Source organism: Rhinoderma darwinii, chromosome 2, assembly GCF_050947455.1.
Source record: "Rhinoderma darwinii isolate aRhiDar2 chromosome 2, aRhiDar2.hap1, whole genome shotgun sequence".
Taxonomy (NCBI): Eukaryota; Metazoa; Chordata; class Amphibia; order Anura; family Rhinodermatidae; genus Rhinoderma; species Rhinoderma darwinii.
Genome location: NC_134688.1, coordinates 219,326,977 through 219,346,713, shown reverse-complemented (window position 1 = coordinate 219,346,713; position 19,737 = coordinate 219,326,977). Strand labels below are relative to the sequence as shown.

Genomic DNA, 19,737 nt, shown 5'->3' with positions numbered 1-19,737 from the left:
TACAGGACAGTATTTCCACGGGGAGGCAGTGACTCACAGCATCATGAATGACTATAATGCTTAGGAGTCCGGCTCCCTGACCTTTGTTCGGTCTGGGAAATACGGCCGACATACAGTCTGTATCTCACGGACTGAACACGGCCGTGTGAAGCAGGTCTAAGGGGAAGATGTGCTAAAGAGGCTGGGGAACTGAGTGGTGGAGCTGTGGCGGTTCGCACCTGTGGAGCTGCAGCCTTGTATGAGTTTCACCCTTTTCTGTTTTTATAGTATTTAAAAAGACAATAATCCAAGCATGTTGGATTATTTAAAGTTTACAGCAGCATCTTTCACTAGCCATTACAAACTGTTTATCCTCAATTATTTAATATATATTCCTTTATATCAGTATCTGTATTTACCTCTTTCCCTCACTGTGTCTTGTGTAATGTAGGGACCATTATAACCACAAAGTGAGAAATCCTGCTACTACATATGAACTACGGCTGTGCATTACTTGTGATGTGTTTGTTATCTAAGGGTATGTGCACACACACTAATTACGTCCGTAATTGACGGACGTATTTTGGCCGCAAGTCCCGGACCGAACACAGTGCAGGGAGCCGGGCTCCTAGCATCATAGTTATGTACGATGCTAGGAGTCCCTGCCTCGCTGCAGGACAACTGTCCCGTACTGAAAACATGATTACAGTACGGGACAGTTGTCCTGCAGCGAGGCAGGGACTCCTAGCATCGTACATAAGTATGATGCTAGGAGCCCGGCTCCCTGCACTGTGTTCGGTCCGGGACTTGCGGCCGAAATACGTCCGTCAATTACGGACGTAATTAGTGTGTGTGCACATACCCTAACTGTGATGTGTAAATTAGTAAAAAGCTGAAATGTTTGCTATTAAAATTATGTCATTCATCAGTATAATCTCTGCTGTACTCCACATCAAGAAGATGTGCTTTATTACCATTACCACCTGAAAGTGAAACCTGAGATTTTAATTTATTAGTTTACTCATTTTGCTTAAATTACTGTAGACCCAAATATCAACAGAGGGTTAAAGATTTGCTTGCATCAGCATAAAGTACAAGTATTTTTGACTGCTTTGTTTTTTATTGTTGAATCTTCTAGGACATCTTATGTTAATTTTTCATCTAAACCATTTTGAGGAAGAAGCAGGAACTGGTTGAAGGTTCACATAACAAATCTATCAATTATTTAAATAGTGACTTCCGTTGTTGCATTTCTGTAAAATATAATAAAAATTATTACTTTATTTTATCTTTTTATAATTTCAAGTTTAGTGTTTTATTCACTTTAGGGAATGTAAAACATCTAAAAAAAAATTCACTTTAATCAATAGCTCATATCAAGTAAAACCTATGAACATTTGTGCAAGGCCTCATTCAGATGGGCGAATTGTACCTGTAGTTAGTTGTTCGTATTCCGGATTTGACACACGTACACCCTGTGACTCTATTGAACCAAACTTACAGCACCATAGGGAGATTTTTAGCGCTGTATGTTCAGTTCACAAGGACTGCAAGGGGTCTGGTTGTTAAATATGGAATATGAATACACTCAGCTATTGATTAAAGTTGGTACAAAAATTTCAGTTAAATAGATTGTATAAACGTAATGATAAATATCGAAGCCAATATAAAGATACATTTTCAATATAATTATATTTTGCCAGCAACAATAAGTGCATGGTTTCATATTGTATTGCAGTACACCATTTTACAAATGTGTCCATAGACCGTATAAATCCAATTATACAATCCTTAGTTTTTATTTTGGGGTTTTTTTTATGGGTAAATTTTCGATGTTAGTAAATTCAAGTAGAAAAAAATAGAGAATATTAAAAACAGAACAAATGAATAATGTTATATTCACAGTATATTTGTTAAAACTTACCTTGTGCTTTTGAGAAACATGCCTGTTACTGTTAACTAGGAACTGCGGTTTCTGGAACCCCAGAGCCCTGAGAATTTTCTTGTTGAAAATTATTAGCATAGGGCGAGCTGTCTTCTTTACTTAATGATTTCTGAAATGAGCATAAGCCAAGTAAACAAACTGTATTGTTAAACATGTTAAAGGAATAATGAATAGTCCTCGACAAGGAGAGTACATATATTTTGTAATGAAAGCCTTATGATATTTGGCGAGCACAAGGGAGGGCAGTTTTAATACATTGGTGCCTCCAGGTCAAATATTTCATGAGTGTTACCAGACAACAGCAAAAATTAAAGAAGCCCATTATGTGTTGCACGCAGTAACAGATAAGATTGTACGCTACAGTATGTGGCGTACATATCGGACTGCAATTTTTTTTTCATTATTGTCTATTTTATAGCCTCAATGTTTCCTCAACAGTGTGTGCCAGTCACAGATACACCGGGGTACAGTACCTCACCCTCAAATGAACACCTACAGTGTCACCTATAAATGCCCTCCTGAAGTAAACTCGTAAGAGATTTATTCAATTTAGTCAAAAAGATACCTTTTTACTTTTAGCATACTTGAATTTTTTCTCCTTGTAGTAATTTCTTTTTGGAAGTATATGTAGTAACATTAGGTCACATACAACTGTTGCCTGAAAGACAAAGTCAGACAGATTAAAAGTAAAGTCTGAATTTTATAGAATAAAATTGAACTGTAAGGAAAATGTGTAATTATATGCAGTGTGTATATATATGCTTGAAAAAAGTCCTAATGTTGGACTGAAACGTCGCACCGCTGTATGTTGGCTTGAATAAATCACAGTTTTTTTTATTCATCCTGTTGGAGTGCTGCAAGATTTATTTCTCCTGAAAATTTATACAGTCCTAGGATCTGGACTGCTTGCTGGCACCCGTTCACATATGTAAGCTTTCTCTTACTGAGATTGAGTGCTGCTGCTTTCTCTGTTTGTATATATATATAGGTTTTTTTTTTATCGATTAACAAAATACAAAATACAGAGTAAATGAACAGAACAGAAATCTAAATCAAATTAATATTTGGTGTGGCCACCCTTTGCCTTAAAAACAGCATCAATCCTTCTAGGTACACTTACACAAAGATATGTATTTTGTAGGATTATCGTCAGGTGTCGAATGAACCAATTATACCAAACAGGTGATAATGATCATCATTTTCATATGTAGGTTGAAACACAGTCATCAACTGTAACAGAAACAGCTGTGTAGGAGGCTTAAAACTGGGTGAGAAAAAGACAAACTCTGCTACAAAAGGTGAGGTTGTAGAATGTCACAGATCCACGGCAAGACTGAGCACAGCAACAAAAAGCAAGGTAGTTTATATTGCATCAGAGGGGTCTCTCCCAGGCAAAGATTTCAAAGCAGACTGGGTTTTTAAGATGTGATGTTCAAGATCTTTTGAAGAATCACAAAGAAATGGGCAACGTTGAGGATTGTAGACGCAGTGGTTGGCCAAGGAAACTTAGTCAAGCAGATCAAATACCCATCATGCTTATTTCCCTTTGAAATCAGAAGATGTCCAGCAGTGCAATCAGCTCAGAACTGGCAGAAACCAGTGGGACCCAGGTAAACCAATCTGCTGTTCGGGAAGTCTGACCAGAAGAGGTCTTCATCGAAGAATAGTGGTCAAAAAACCATACCTTCGACGTGGAAACAAGGCCAAGCGACTCAACTATGCACGAAAACATAGGAAAACGCCAGCAGGTGCTCTGGACTGATGAGTCAAAATGTTAAAAATTTGGCTGTAATAGAGGATAGTTTGTTTGCTGAAGGGCTGGAGAGCGGCACAATGATGAGTGTCTGCAGGCAACAGTGTAGCATGGTGGAGGTTCCTTGCAAGTTTGGGGCTGCATTTCAGCAACTGGAGTTGGGGATTTGGTCAGGATTAATGGTGTCCTCGATGCTGAGAAATACAGGCAGATATTTATCCATCATGCAATACCATCAGAGAGACGTCTGATTGGCTCCAAATTTATTCGGCAGCAGGACCACAACAACCCAAACATACAGCCAATGTCATTAAGAACTATCTTCAGTTGTAAAGAAGAACAAAGAGATGTAGAAGTGATGATATGGCCCGCACAGAGCCCTGATCTCAACATCATCAAATCTGTCTGAGATTACATGAAGAGACAGAAGGATTTGAAGAAGCCTACATCCACAGAAGATCTGTGGTTAGTTCTCCAAGATGTTTGGAATAACCTCTCAACCGAGTCCCTTCAAAAACTGTGTGTAAGTGTACCTCAAAGAATTTATGCTGTTTGAAGGCAAAGTGTGGTCACATTAAATGTTGATTTAGAGTTCTCTTCTGCTCATTCACTTCGTATTTTATTAATTGATTACAAAAAACTATTAGCACCTCTAATTTTGAAAGCATTATCACTTTGCAACAGTTTTACACAACTGCCTAAAACTTTTGCACAGTCCCGTATGTATGTGTATATATATATATATATATATATATATATATGCTATGGAAAAAGGATAAAAAGAAACACAGTGCACATGGTGCATCATCCCAGGAGACGATTAGAATAAATTGATAAATACAGGACGGTGCTCATCTGATCTCGTTGTGCTGGCAGCACAACGTCCTTGATAGCATAGAAGTCAGAGGGGGTCTGCAGCCTGGGATATGTCCGGTGACCCGTAGGGTTCCGTTGTCAATGGTTGACGATACTTGGTAAAAAGAAATCCCACTGGACGGCGCTGATCCACCCAATTTCAAGGAAACGAATCCAATAAACTCCTTAAAACAAGGAGCTACCGGTAAAGATTCCAATAAGATCCTAGTCTGTCAGGTAAGGATCTTTAAACTATTTATTGCGTTTTTAAAAGTACATACAAGGAAATGCTACGCGTTTCGAGACAGGACCGGTCTCTTCATCAGGCATGAAAAAAACACAATGACGATACCTTGCCTTGGCTGGGAATATATAGCCTGTCAAGGATTCACAAGGAGGCTCTAGGTCAGAGTTCAAAGTTAAAACAAAGCATATAGTGACTATTTACACTAAATATAATGTCACAATTTTATATACTTTGAATGTTTGAACTATGTGTCTTTTTGTATGAAATATTCCGTTTTGTATTCCCAGCCAAGGTGAGGTATCGTCATTGTGTTTTTTTCATGCCTGATGAAGAGACCGATCCGATCTCGAAACGCGTAGCATTTCCTTGTATGTACTTTTAAAAATGCAATAATTAGTTTAAAGATCCTTACCTGACAGACTATTGGAATCTATACCGGTAGCTCCTTGTCCTAAGGAGTTTATTGGATACATTTCCTTGAAATTGGGTGGATCAGCGCCATCCAGTGGGATTTCTTTTTACCAAATATCCTCAACTATATATATATACTAGTCCTTCTCAATGAATTAAAATGTGATCAAAAAGTTAATTTATTTCAGTAATTAAATTTAAAAAGTGAAACTCATATATTATATAGATTCATTACACACAGAGTGAACTATTTCCAGCATTTTTTTTATTTTAATGTTGATGATTATTGCTAACAGTTAATGAAAACCTCAAATTTACTGTCTCAGAAAATTAGAATATTATGTTGCTGGGGCCTCATCTTAAGCCTGAATCACCGCTACTGTCTACATTGCTTCAGGTACCCTTTCTGGACTATAGACATTATATTGTACCTGTTTGGCCAGCTGCCCTCCCGCTACACGGTACGGCCCAGTGGTTCCACACCCCGCACTGTGACAGTATACACACATACACACCGATCAGCCATAACATTAAAACCACTGACAGGTGACGTGAAGAACATTGATTTTCTTGTTACACTGTCAAGGAGTGAGATATAGGATATTAGGCAGCAAGTGACAGTGGCGGATCATCATAAGGCCCAAGGCCCATAACATTTATTCAGGACGCAGATACAACTGAATACTAAAGGTTGCAGGCCACGTTAGGCCTGCAGCCTATAAGGTGCTAGGAAGACTCCCTGCGCAGGCCGGCGTGATGATGTCACTACATCATGCTGGTCTGCGCAAGCGTCCAGCCCGGAGGCTGTGCAGCGAATGGGGCAAGGTAAGTAAAACATTTTTTTGGGGTGCTATGTGGCAATATACATGGGGGATTGCGGTGTAGCACTATATACAGGGGGAGCTGTGTGGCACTATATACAAGAGAGGGGGCGGCGTGGCACTATATACAGTGAAGGAAATAAGTATTTGATCCCTTGCTGATTTTGTAAGTTTGCCCACTGTCAAAGACATGAACAGTCTAGAATTTTTAGGCTAGGTTAATTTCACCAGTGAGAGATAGATTATATTTAAAAAAAAAACAAAAAACAGAAAATCACATAGTCAAAATAATTTATATTTATTTGCATTGTGCACAGAGAAATAAGTATTTGATCCCTTTGGCAAACAAGACTTGTTGGAAAGCACAGCAGTCAGACATTTTTTGTAGTTGATGATGAGGTTTGCACACATGTTAGATGGAATTTTGGCCCACTCCTCTTTGCAGATCATCTGTAAATCATTAAGATTTCGAGGCTGTCGCTTGGCAACCCGGATCTTCAGCTCCCTCCATAAGTTTTCGATGGGATTAAGGTCTGGAGACTGGCTAGGCCACTCCATGACCTTAATGTGCTTCTTTTTGAGCCACTCCTTTGTTGCCTTGGCTGTATGTTTTGGGTCATTGTCGTGCTGGAAGACCCAGCCACGAGCCATTTTGAATGTCCTGGTGGAGGGAAGGAGGTTGTCACTCAGGATTTGACGGTACATGGCTCCATCCATTCTCCCATTGATGTGGTGAAGTAGTCCTCTGCCCTTAGCAGAGAAACACCCCCAAAACATAATGTTTCCACCTCCATGCTTGACAGTGGGGACGGTGTTCTTTGGGTCATAGGCAGCATTTCTCTTCCTCCAAACACGGCGAGTTGAGTTAATGCCAAAGAGCTCAATTTTAGTTTCATCTGACCAAAGCACCTTCTCCCAATCACTCTAAGAATCATCTAGATGTTCATTTGCAAACTTCAGACAAGCCTGTACATGTGCCTTCTTGAGCAGGGGGACCTTGCGGGCACTGCAGGATTTTAATCCATTACGGCGTAATGTGTTATCAATAGTTTTCTTGGTGACTGTGGTCCCAGCTGCCTTGAGATCATTAACAAGTTCCCCCCGTGTAGTTTTCGACTGAGCTCTCACCTTCCTCAGGATCAAGGATACCCCACGAGGTGAGATTTTGCATGGAGCCCCAGATCGATGTCAATTGACAGTCATTTTGTATACAAGGGGGGCTGTCTGCCACTATTTACAAGGGGGCCGGTGTGGCACTATATACAAGGTGGGGCTGCGTGGTACTATGTACAAGGGGGAGCTGTGACGCCAGAGGAGAGTGAGAGTGGAGGCTGCTTCAGCCTGAGCCCAGTACCCATGGCCTCTTCTCCTAAGGACCCCTTACTAAGGAGTAGATCCTGTTGGCAGACCCTCCTGACATGGACCAGGACTGAGAATAGAAGGCATATATACGCTCATTGCCGACAAGACAAGTAATAGAGGAATATATTTTCTGCCTGGAGGAGTGCCATAAGCAGGATATGGATTTTCTGTGCAAAGAGGTACAGCATGTGGGCTATAGAATGGCAAATGTAGTGAAATCACAGAATTGTGTTTTCTACTAGGACCCTGATCATAAGGCTGTCATTCTGGAACATTCAGCCCATATTGCAGAAATTATGACACATTTAGACCAGGAATTGCCACAGGCAAAACAATTTTATGCTGCGGGGCCTATCTGAGGATATACCCTTCGAGGACCTTGAAGCAATGGCCACGCAAGCTTGCTAAAACAATCAGGGTCCAACCCTTTTCTCAGACAGAATTTATCAGGAATTGGGTCCAAAATTTATATGACCCAGCACAACCATGCAATGTGATATGAAGGGTTAATTTTAAAAAAGAATAAAGCAATTTTAAGAGCTGCCAGAGAAGCTTGCATGGTGCAATTTAACCCTTTCCCGTCACAGACATTTTTTGGATTTTCGTTTTCATTTTTTCCTCCCCACCTTTCAAAAGCCATAACTTTTATTTTTCTCGTCGATAAAGCCATATGAGGGCTTGTTTTTTGCGGAATGAGTTGTAGATTTTCACCGCATCATTTATTGTACCATATAATGTATTGGGAAACTGGAATAAAGCTTGTCAGCAGAGGGAAGCATGAAGTGCTCTAAAATCTCCTGGTAGATGGCTGCGTTGACTCTGGACTTGATATAACACAGTGGGTAAACACCAGCAGATGACATGGCTCCCCAAACCATCACTGACGGTGGAAACTTCACACTGGACCACAAGCAACTTGGATTGACGCCTCTCCACTCTTCCTCCAGACTCTGGGATCTTGATTTCCAAATGAAATGCAAAATTTACTTTCATCTGAAAACAGGACTTTGGACCACTGAGCAACAGTGTTGGTAACACTGTGTTATATCAAGTCCAGAGTCAACGCAGCCATCTACCAGGAAATTTTAGAGCACTTCATGCTTCCCCCTGCTGACAAGCTTTATGGAGATGCTGATTTCATTTTCCAGCAGGACTTGGCACCTGCCCACACTGCCAAAAGTACCAATACCTGGTTTAATAACCCTAGTATCACTGTGCTTGATTGGCTAGCAAACTCGCCTGACCTAAACCCCATAGAGAATCTATGGGGTATTGTCAAGCTGAAGATGAGAGACACCAGACCCAACAACGCAGACCAGCTGAAGGCCGCTATCAAAGCAGCCTGGGCTTCCATGACACCTCAGCAGTGCCACAGGCTGATCGCCTCCATGCCACGCCACATTGATGCAGTAATTTATGCAGAGGCTGGGCTTAACAGGAGATTAAGAAAGGCAGTCTTCGGTGCCTTCATTAGGCCCCTGGGCTGCCATGACAACCATCGGCACCCCCTGATCACTTTATGGGGGCGCCAATGTGATATCAGAGGGGGACGCTCCCCTCTTTCTACTGTCTTAGATGCTGAAATCATGATTTATCGCAGCATTTAAGAGGTTAAACGGCCAGGAACAGCACGATCGCTGTTCTTGGGCGTTAGTCCCGGGTGTCAGCTGTAATACACAGCTGACACCCGCTGCATACGGAGTGGGCTCTGCGGGTGAGCCTGCTCCAAACATCACCCCCCCCCACATAACGACGTGCAATTACATCGTGATGTAGGAACAGGTTAAGGGAAGGACTCAAAGGAAGCTTAGGAAGGCTTTGAAACCATTGCTGGAAGATGGAACGTTTCTTTTCAACTAATTTTAAAACCTAATGGCAAATCTGTGACCTTCAAATCTCAAGATCTTCCCAGATTTTTGGATCTACTTAAACTTAAACTACAAGTTTTGCTCCCAGACTGGCCAGCCCCCAAAGCCATTCCTGAGCTGCCATTGAGGGAAGCGTGGCATACAGTTCACTAAGCATCACTTCCAAGGCCCCGTGAGGAACCAGGTTTGACCCCCTCGATCATCTGGATCATCTCTCTATTTACTAAGGGAGATTGATGCAATCTCTTTTGCTGGAACACATAGGCCCTTTACTATTCAGGACTACAGTAGTGATGAGGATGATGATGTCAGACGCGTGATGTTAATCATGGATGATACGTAATGATAGTAACAGTCAGATGATGGAAACCAAACAAATGATGATTGATATAGTAAGAGCTAGTTAGTTTGTTATCATCTATCTCTGGATTTGTTCTTAAACACTGACCCTAACGCCCCACAAATAAGCCTCACTGTCCCAAACATTATCTCTAATGGAGTCCCTACAAGAAAACACTCGGATCCAGAGGCAATGCAAATAACGCAAAACGATTGAGGATTGAGGAACCAGGCAAGCAGAAAATAAAATAATTAAACTAAACAACTAATAGGACTAAACACAGAAGCAAACAGACTGATAAACTGTGAAAAACACAACACTAGACTGGAACATACAATCAGACTAGGACATGGCAAACACACATAGCAAGCTCTTTCTAAATGAGCCACATGCTCACATCAGTGTGGTCATTTGATCTACACGGATGAATCAGCTGTGCAGAAGTTGCCCCAGGAACTGCCCCAGCTACTACTCAGTAGCTTGGAGATGACAAGCATGCAGGAATAGACCAACTGCTTGTAAAACTTTTGTCTGGTCTCCCCTTTCTCATGTGTTTCTCTTATGCCCTCTCTTAGACTATGTTCACACGGCGAAATTCCGACTCTCATTCATTTCAATGGGAGGCAGACACTTCTTCCTGCTAGCTGATTTTTTCAGCTAGGAGACAGAAGAAGCTTCCTGCCCGATCTTTGGGCAGATTCCGCCCAAACCTCCCACTGAAGAGAATGGGAGTAGTAATCATCTTAATGATGGCAGGAATAATTCTGTGGCCGATTTTGCAGCTGTTTTTTTTTTTTCATTAATACTTTTTTTTTTTGTAAGATGAATTCCAGGGGCCTTAACAAACTCAAATAGAGAGGCCAAGTCCAGTCTTCATTGGAAGAGAATTATGATCACTCTCATTCAAGAACTCCCCCTTGCTCCCCCCTACAAGAAAAGCATGTGGTGTATCTATCGCTTTTTATACAACATTCTCACCCAACTTTACAGATTCCTTGTACAATAATCAGGGCAGATACTTGTTTTTGTTGAGAGCATATGCTGCTATAGTACTGACATTTGCTCATGTATATTTTCCATAACCAGGGTCAGGAACATTTTGGAATAGCGAGGTTGAGAAAATTGGAAGACTTTTCTGGAGGTTCTGTGATTCTCGTGGGAGGGGATTTTAAATTGGGTTTTGATCCTTTTTGGAAACTCGCGAGCTATGATTGACTTGATATTGGTGAATTAGTTACGCCATGATCGACCTTATCTTCCTACTGACTATCTGCTGGATATGACACAGAAATTTCTATGCTCAGACCATGCCCCAATCTTTAGGCTTTGGGATCCATTCATTCACTCCCTTGGGGTCATGGAGACTTAATGATAACTTGCTTAATGACGTCGCCGGCTCTGCAGAAATTTCCAGTGCAATTAAGACGTTTTTTTCTTATTTCCATGACCCTACCAGCCCCGCCACTAACTGTGGAATGGATTTTTAAGTTAGATTCTCTATAACCCGTGGTCTTAATGTGGACTTCAAAATCTCTCCTAGTTTCTCAAGATGAGAATCGCACTGTTGCTCTGATGTGACTACTTGCCTTCATCTCTTGTAGGTTCTGTGTCACAGTTGGACCTGGTGACATTGAACCCGTCAGTCCCACTGACCTGACGGATTCAGGTCTCAGCGCTAGATACAGCTGCTCTGTATACAGAATACAAAGAACCTGTGTCTCAAAAAGTTAAAATATTTTTTAATAAAAACTATTTATTTAGAAAGTTGCACAAAACACACTAACTGATTATTTAAAAAAAAAAAAAATTTCAAAGGTGTGCATAGCCTTTAAAGCAGTTGTCCTGAATAAAAAAACAAAACATTTTGTTGAAGCAGCAGGAGTAAGGGTATTTTCAGATGTAATTCAGGCGTTTTACGCCTCGAATTACGCCTGAAAAAACAGCTCCAATACGTCTGCAAACATCTGCCCATTGATTTCAATGGGTTTTACGATATTCTGTGCAGACGAGGTACAGACGCCCGCCCGCCTCAAAGAAGTGCATGTCCCTTCTTGGGACGTAATTGGAGCCATTTTTCCATTAACTCCATTGAAAAACAGCTCCAATTACGTCCGTAAAACGCATGCACTTGAAAAAAAAGTCTGAAATTCAGGAGTGGTTTTTGCCTGAAAACAGCTCCGTAATTTCAGACGTATTTTGCGTTGTCGTGTGAACATACCCTTAGAATAAAAAAATGCACCTATGCGCCCATTGAAGTCAATGGGTGCGTGAAAACCACGGATGCACTTCCGTGTTGCGGTGCGTGATTTGCGCATCAATTCCATTAAAAAAAACTGAAAAAGTGCTTTGCTTTGAGTGTGCGTGAAAAACACATGCCACTCATAAAGCATGCTGATGCATAACGCAACACACAGACCAGATTTACGTGCATTTTTCACGCTCGTGAATATGTCACGCTCGTGTGAATGTAGCCTAATGCATTATCTGTAATCAGAGAGTTATGACTGTGTGTTATCTCTGGTTTACATAGGACTGCAGGTAATATCTACCACATTATCTGCGCTCAGAGTTATCACCGTGTTATCTGTAGTGTTACATAGGACTGCAGGTAATCATACCATGTTATTATTATAATGTAATATTATGTAATATTATTTTGTAATATATCTTCATTGGATTATTGACTTATTTTTGTATTTTGTATAATGTTCAAATAAAATCGAATGAAACAAAAAAAAAAAAGGACTTCAGGTAACATCCGCTACATTATATGTAATCAGAGAGTTATCACTGTGTGTTATCTGTGGTGTTACATAGGACTGCAGGTAACATCTACTATATTATCTGTAATCATGTGACCCATTATGTGTATGTGTGTGTGTGTGTGTGTGTGTGTGTGTGTGTGTGTGTGTGTGTGTGTGTGTGTGTGTGTGTGTGTGCGTGTGTGTGTGTGAGTGAGTGTGTGTGAGTGTGTGTGAGTGTGTACATGCCTCGTGTGTGTGTGTGTGTTTGTATGTCGGTATATATATGTATTTATATTTGCCTGTATGTCGAAATATGTGCCTCTGTGTATGTACAGTATATATGTTCCAGTATGTGCGTGTTGTCTATTAATGTGGTTAATTGTTTTTGTTTGTGGAGGGCAGCAATAGAGAGTCCCGCACAGGGTGCTATCCAGGCCGGCCCTGCTCAGAATCACTTTAAATAATGGCAGCTGTATACTGATTACTATTTAACATGATGTTAGGGATCTGCCAGGTACTACGTCTAGGTATACTCCTGGGAGTAATCAATCCACACCTGAGGCCAGACCTGTTAGACTGACACCGTCTCCCACCAACCAGGGTGGCAGGCTCAGGAGTGGGAGAGCCTATCGCAGCCTGGTCAGTCGGAGTTAGCTCCGCCCCTGTCCTTTATTACCTGCCGTGTTCTCTTCCTCAGTGCTTGTAATTCTTCTGGATTCCTGGCCCCACTGCTGCTTGCTCCAGCCTGCTTCTGCCGTGCTTCTGCCTTGCTGAAGTTCCGCTTAACCTGCTTCGCTTTGCCCCTGGCTTGCTTCCTTCTCCGTGCTCACGTTGGTATACTCCACTTCATCCTGGTCCTGACTATTCATTCACCGCTCCGTTTCCTCGCGGCATTCCCTGGGCTACTGCCCCTTCCCTTGCGTGTTCCCTGTTTGTTCTCCCGTGCACTTAGACAGCGTAGGGAACGCCGCCCAGTTGTACCCCGTCGCCTAGGGCGGGTCGTTGCAAGTAGGCAGGGACAGGGCGGTGGGTAGATTAGGGCTCACTTTCCCTTCACCTCCTTCCTGCCATTACATAATTACAAGCCCATACCTAGTCTACCATTCTCCTACGCTGATGCTATCATGGACCCCCTTGAGACCCTGACCCAGCAGATGCAGGGCCTCTCCCTACAGGTCCAGGCCCTGGCCCAGAGGGTCAACCAGGGTGACGCTGCCTTAGTAGTACCCCTCACCTCACCTCTAGAACCCGACCTCAAGTTACCTGACCGGTTCTCAGGGGACCGTAAGACGTTTCTCTCCTTCCGGGAGAGTTGCAGACTGTATTTCCGCCTAAAACCCCACTCCTCAGGTTCCGAGAACCAGCGGGTGGGTATCATCATATCCCGACTCCAGGAAGGGCCCCAAGAGTGGGCCTTCTCCTTGGCTCCTGACGCCCCTGAACTTTCCTCTGTTGATCGTTTTTTCTCTGCCCTCGGACTCATTTACGATGAGACTGACAGGACTGCTTTAGCCGAGAGTCAGCTGGTGACCTTACGTCAGGGTAGGAGACCGGTTGAGGAATACTGTTCTGATTTTAGAAAGTGGTGCGTAGCTTCTCGGTGGAACGATCCGGCCCTAAGGTGCCAGTTTAGGTTAGGATTATCTGACGCCCTGAAGGATCTGCTGGTTAGCTACCCCTCTTCTGACTCCCTTGACCAGGTTATGGCCCTAGCAGTACGACTTGACCGACGTCTCAGGGAACGTCAGCTTGAACGTTTCAATGTGCTCCCCTCTGACTTTTCTGCGATCCCCCCCGAGGTCCCGTCCCCTCACCCCTCCACGGAGGACTCGGAGGTACCTATGCAACTCGGGGCCTCCATGTCCCCTCGACAACGTAGGGAGTTTCGCAGAATGAATGGTCTCTGCTTCTACTGTGGGGACGACAAGCATCTACTGAACACCTGTCCCAGGCGCAAGAATAAGCAGCCGGAAAACTTCCGCGCCTAAGTGATCATCGGGGAGGTCACTTGGGCGCACAGGTATTTCCCGTTAATGTGAAACGCAATAAAATTTTGCTTCCCTTTCAGGTCTCGTTTGCTGGCCGGTCTGCCACTGGCAGTGCTTTCGTAGATTCTGGCTCATCTGCTAATATCATGTCTGTGGAATTTGCTATGTCTCTAAAGATGCCTTTTATTGATTTACCTTATCCTATCCCTGTAGTAGGTATCGACTCAATCCCCCTTGCTAATGGTTATTTTACTCAGCATACTCCTGTTTTTGAACTCCTGGTTGGCTCCATGCATTTGGAGCAGTGCTCTGTACTGGTGATGCAGGGATTATCGTCTGATCTGGTATTAGGTCTTCCCTGGTTGCAGTTGCATAATCCCACGTTTGATTGGAATACTGGGGAGCTTACCAAATGGTGTAATGAATGTCTTATGTCATGTCTTTCTGTTAACTCTATTTCTCCCCGGGAGGAGGTAAACACGCTTCCTGAGTTTGTTCAGGACTTCGCCGATGTGTTTTCTAAGGAGGCCTCCGAGGTGTTGCCCCCCCATAGAGATTACGATTGCGCCATCGATTTGGTGCCTGGTGCCAAGCTTCCTAAGGGTAGGATATTTAATCTTTCATGTCCTGAACGTGAAGCTATGAGGGTGTATATCCAAGAATGCCTGGCCAAGGGTTTCATTCGCCCCTCGACTTCTCCTGTAGGTGCTGGCTTCTTCTTCGTGGGGAAGAAGGATGGTGGTCTTAGGCCGTGCATTGATTATCGTAACCTGAATAAGGTCACCGTAAGGAACCAGTACTCACTTCCTTTGATTCCGGATCTTTTTAATCAGGTTCAGGGAGCCCAATGGTTTTCTAAGTTCGATCTACGGGGGGCATATAACCTTATCCGCATCAAAGAGGGGGATGAGTGGAAAACTGCGTTCAACACACCCGAGGGTCATTTCGAATACCTGGTCATGCCCTTTGGGTTGTGTAATGCCCCTGCTGTCTTCCAGAATTTTATTAATGAAATCCTGAGAGATTACCTGGGTAATTTTCTTGTTGTGTACCTTGATGACATACTGGTGTTTTCCAAGGACTGGTCCTCCCACGTGGAGCATGTCAGGAAGGTGCTCCAGGTCCTTCGGGAGGATAATCTGTTTGCTAAGACTGAAAAATGTGTCTTTGGGGTACAGGAGATATCATTTTTAGGGCAAATCCTCACTCCTCATGAATTCCGCATGGACCCTGCCAAGGTTCAGGCTGTGGCGGAATGGGTCCAACCTGCCTCCCTTAAGGCGTTACAGTGTTTTTTAGGGTTCGCCAACTATTACAGGAGATTTATTGCCAACTTCTCGGTCGTCGCTAAGCCTCTTACGGACCTTACTCGCAAGGGTGCTGATGTCCTCCATTGGCCCCCTGAGGCCGTCCAGGCCTTTGAGACCCTCAAGAAGTGCTTTATCTCGGCCCCCGTGCTGATTCAGCCCAACCAAGAGGAGCCATTTATTGTGGAGGTTGACGCATCCGAGGTGGGAGTGGGGGCCGTCTTGTCCCAGGGTACTAGCTCCCTCACCCATCTCCGCCCCTGTGCTTACTTCTCTAGGAAGTTTTCGCCCACGGAGAGTAACTATGATATTGGCAACCGCGAACTTCTAGCCATTAAATGGGCTTTTGAAGAGTGGCGGCACTTCCTGGAGGGGGCCAGACACCAGGTAACGGTCCTTACGGATCACAAGAATCTGGTTTTCCTAGAATCGGCCCGGAGGCTTAATCCTAGACAAGCTCGGTGGGCACTATTCTTTACCAGATTTAATTTCTTGGTTACCTATAGGGCTGGGTCCAAGAATATTAAGGCTGATGCTCTGTCACGTAGTTTCATGGCCAATCCTCCTTCCGAGAAGGATCCTGCTTGTATTCTACCCCCTGGTATAATCGTTTCTGCCACGGATTCTGATTTAGCTTCTGATATTGCGGCTGATCAGGGTTCAGCACCCGGGAACGTCCCTGGGGACAAACTGTTTGTTCCCCTGCAATACCGGCTAAGGGTACTCAGGGAAAACCATGACTCCGCTCTATCTGGTCATCCTGGCATCTTGGGCACCAAACACCTCATTACCAGAAACTATTGGTGGCCTGGGTTGCCTAAAGACGTTAGGGCTTACGTCGCCGCTTGTGAGGTTTGTGCTAGGTCCAAAACCCCTAGGTCCCGACCTGCGGGCCTACTACGTTCCTTGCCCATTCCCCAGAGACCTTGGACCCATATCTCCATGGATTTTATCACCGATTTGCCCCCATCTCAGGGCAAGTCGGTGGTGTGGGTGGTAGTAGACCGCTTCAGCAAGATGTGCCACTTTGTGCCCCTTAAGAAGCTACCTAACGCCAAGACTAACTGCTCACTCGCCTTCATCAGCGTTTCTGACCTGGCTGTGTCCATTTGTAAGTATGGCCTTTTTCGGTGTTTTTGCATAAATGTCCTTGTTTTTATCTGTTTTGTCTGTACATCAGGAGCTTTTCGCTCCAGTTAGGGACTCGCAAGTCTGGGGATCCTTGTCGTGGATTGCGAGCTTGCGTCCTTTTGGCCAAAATGATCACTAATACCCCAGGTATTTTTCATTATTACTTATATTCGCTTCTTTTGGACACAGCCAGGTCTTTGATGCTGGGAGAGCATGGTGTGTTGTTGTTTGGCCTAGCAAGCAGGGTAGCCCGCTCTATGAATTATCAAGGCGTCACAAATAGGCTTCTACCTGGCTAGTCACATTGCGCCTCATGACTTACACACTATCCCTCCATGTTTCACACACTTGCATCCCATTATTCATTTATTTTTTAGCCACTTTACTCATTACTGCCCCCTATATTTCACTTACATTATTACACTTGCACATACACTATTCATTTATTATTTCTTACTACACATCCCATGCACCACATACCACTCCCCTCAAGACTAGTGGGAGTGGCTATTATTATTTAAAGCACCTGCTCACTCGCCTTCATCAGCGTTTCTGACCTGGCTGTGTCCATTTGTAAGTATGGCCTTTTTCGGTGTTTTTGCATAAATGTCCTTGTTTTTATCTGTTTTGTCTAACGCCAAGACGTTAGCTTCTTTGTTTGTGAAACACATCCTGCGTCTCCATGGGGCCCCAGTCAATATCGTTTCTGACAGAGGGGTACAATTTGTTTCCTTATTTTGGAGAGCTTTTTGTAAAAAGTTGGAGATTGATCTGTCCTTCTCCTCCGCCTTCCATCCCGAAACTAATGGCCAAACGGAAAGGACTAACCAATCCCTGGAACAATATTTAAGGTGTTTCATCTCTGACTGTCAATTTGATTGGGTCTCATTCCTTCCCCTTGCTGAATTTTCCCTGAATAACCGGGTCAGTAACTCGTCAGGGGTCTCCCCTTTTTTCTGTAATTTCGGGTTTAACCCAAGGTTCTCCTCCGTTTCCCCTGGTTGTTCCAATAATCCTGAGGTAGAGGATGTTCATAGGGAACTGTGCACAGTCTGGGCCCAGGTTCAGAAGAACCTAGAGGCGTCCCAGAGCGCACAAAAGATTCAGGCTGATAGTAGACGTTCTGCTAACCCCCGGTTTGTCGTCGGGGATTTGGTCTGGTTGTCGTCCAGGAACTTGCGCCTTAAGGTCCCGTCCAGGAAGTTTGCTCCCCGATTTATTGGACCTTATAAGATCATTCAAGTCCTCAACCCTGTATCCTTCCGTCTGGAGCTGCCCCCATCCTTTCGCATACATGACGTCTTCCATGCCTCCCTCCTCAAACGCTGCTCCCCATCCTGGTCCCCCTCGAGGAAACCTCCTGTTCCCGTTCTCACCCCTGAGGGGGTGGAATTCGAGGTGGCCAAGATTATGGACAGTAGGATGGTCCAGGGCTCCCTCCAGTACCTGGTCCATTGGAGAGGATACGGGCCGGAGGAGAGGACTTGGGTACCTGCCCGTGATGTTCACGCTGGGGTATTGATCAGGAGGTTCCACCTTCTCTTCCCTACTAAACCAGGTCCTCTTAGTAAGGGTCCGGTGGCCCCTCATAAAAGGGGGAGTACTGTTAGGGATCTGCCAGGTACTACGTCTAGGTATACTCCTGGGAGTAATCAATCCACACCTGAGGCCAGACCTGTTAGACTGACACCGTCTCCCACCAACCAGGGTGGCAGGCTCAGGAGTGGGAGAGCCTATCGCGGCCTGGTCAGTCGGAGTTAGCTCCGCCCCCTGTCCTTTATTACCTGCCGTGTTCTCTTCCTCAGTGCTTGTAATTCTTCTGGATTCCTGGCCCCACTGCTGCTTGCTCCAGCCTGCTTCTGCCGTGCTTCTGCCTTGCTGCAGTTCCGCTTAACCTGCTTCGCTTTGCCCCTGGCTTGCTTCCTTCTCCGTGCTCACGTTGGAATACTCCACTTCATCCTGGTCCTGACTATTCATTCACCGCTCCGTTTCCTCGCGGCGTTCCCTGGGCTACTGCCCCTTCCCTTGCGTGTTCCCTGTTTGTTCTCCCGTGCACTTAGACAGCGTAGGGACCGCCGCCCAGTTGTACCCCGTCGCCTAGGGCGGGTCGTTGCAAGTAGGCAGGGAGAGGGCGGTGGGTAGATTAGGGCTCACTTTCCCTTCACCTCCTTCCTGCCATTACCCATGAGTTTAAATGTGATTGGCTAATTCTGAACACAACCACATCCCCAATTATTAGAGGGTGTTTACACTTATGCACCCACATTATTGTAGTTTTGTTATTTTTAATTTTTCCCCTCTAAATGATTTCAGTTTGTTTGTCAATGGAATTGTACAGATTTTACACGTTAAATGTGGAAAAAGTTCTGAAATGATTCATCTTGTACTGATTTTGTAATATGACAAAAACTGGCATTTTAACACGGGTGTGTAGACTTTTAATATCCACTGTATATGTCTGCCTATTTTGTTACATTGTTATGCTTGAGAAAGGCTCACACAGCTGAAACGTTGCATGCGGAATTAAAAAGGATTACTATTTATTTATTTGGCAGTGCTGCCTTATTCTCTATTTGTAGCCCTACAACTAAAATGGGAAGAGTTGAAGTTTGTTTTCAAAAGGATTTTCATCGCACGTGAGGCTAAAAAATACTCGGTAAGAGGAAATGGCGTGCGGATTTGCTGCACAGATTTCCTTGCTGCAAATCCGCAGTGTAATACAGCAGAATTGTTCTGCATATAAATTGACCTGCAGTGCGGATTTTAAAATCTGCAACACATTACCGTATTTTTCAGACTGTAAGACGCAGTTTTTAGCAAGAATAAATCTTGCTAAAAAGTCCCTGCGTTTTATAGTCCGCAGTCAAGGGCCCCATGACCGCGTCATTACTTAACCCCTTCCCGACCCATGACGTGCCGGCACATCATGGAGCTGTAGGGGGATTATGTATGGAGCGGGCTCACACGCTGAGCCCGCTCCATACAC

The 19,737-nt window shown here is 44.1% G+C and overlaps 1 protein-coding gene across 3 annotated transcripts in view; it reads right to left on the bottom strand.

Annotated features, from left to right (window-relative positions):
* Positions 1–1,911: 1,911 nt before the first annotated feature.
* The window catches only part of P2RX1 (purinergic receptor P2X 1), an 82,123-nt gene continuing 64,297 nt past the window's right edge, over positions 1,912–19,737 (bottom strand). For all 3 annotated transcript variants that reach the window (XM_075850374.1, XM_075850375.1, XM_075850376.1), the window contains 2 exons: positions 2,490–2,582; positions 1,912–2,033 (listed from right to left, as the gene is read on the bottom strand). In XM_075850374.1, coding sequence (XP_075706489.1) covers positions 1,935–2,033; positions 2,490–2,582 — 192 coding nt within the window. In that variant the 3' untranslated portion in view covers positions 1,912–1,934. The remainder of the gene's footprint in view (positions 2,034–2,489; positions 2,583–19,737) is intronic.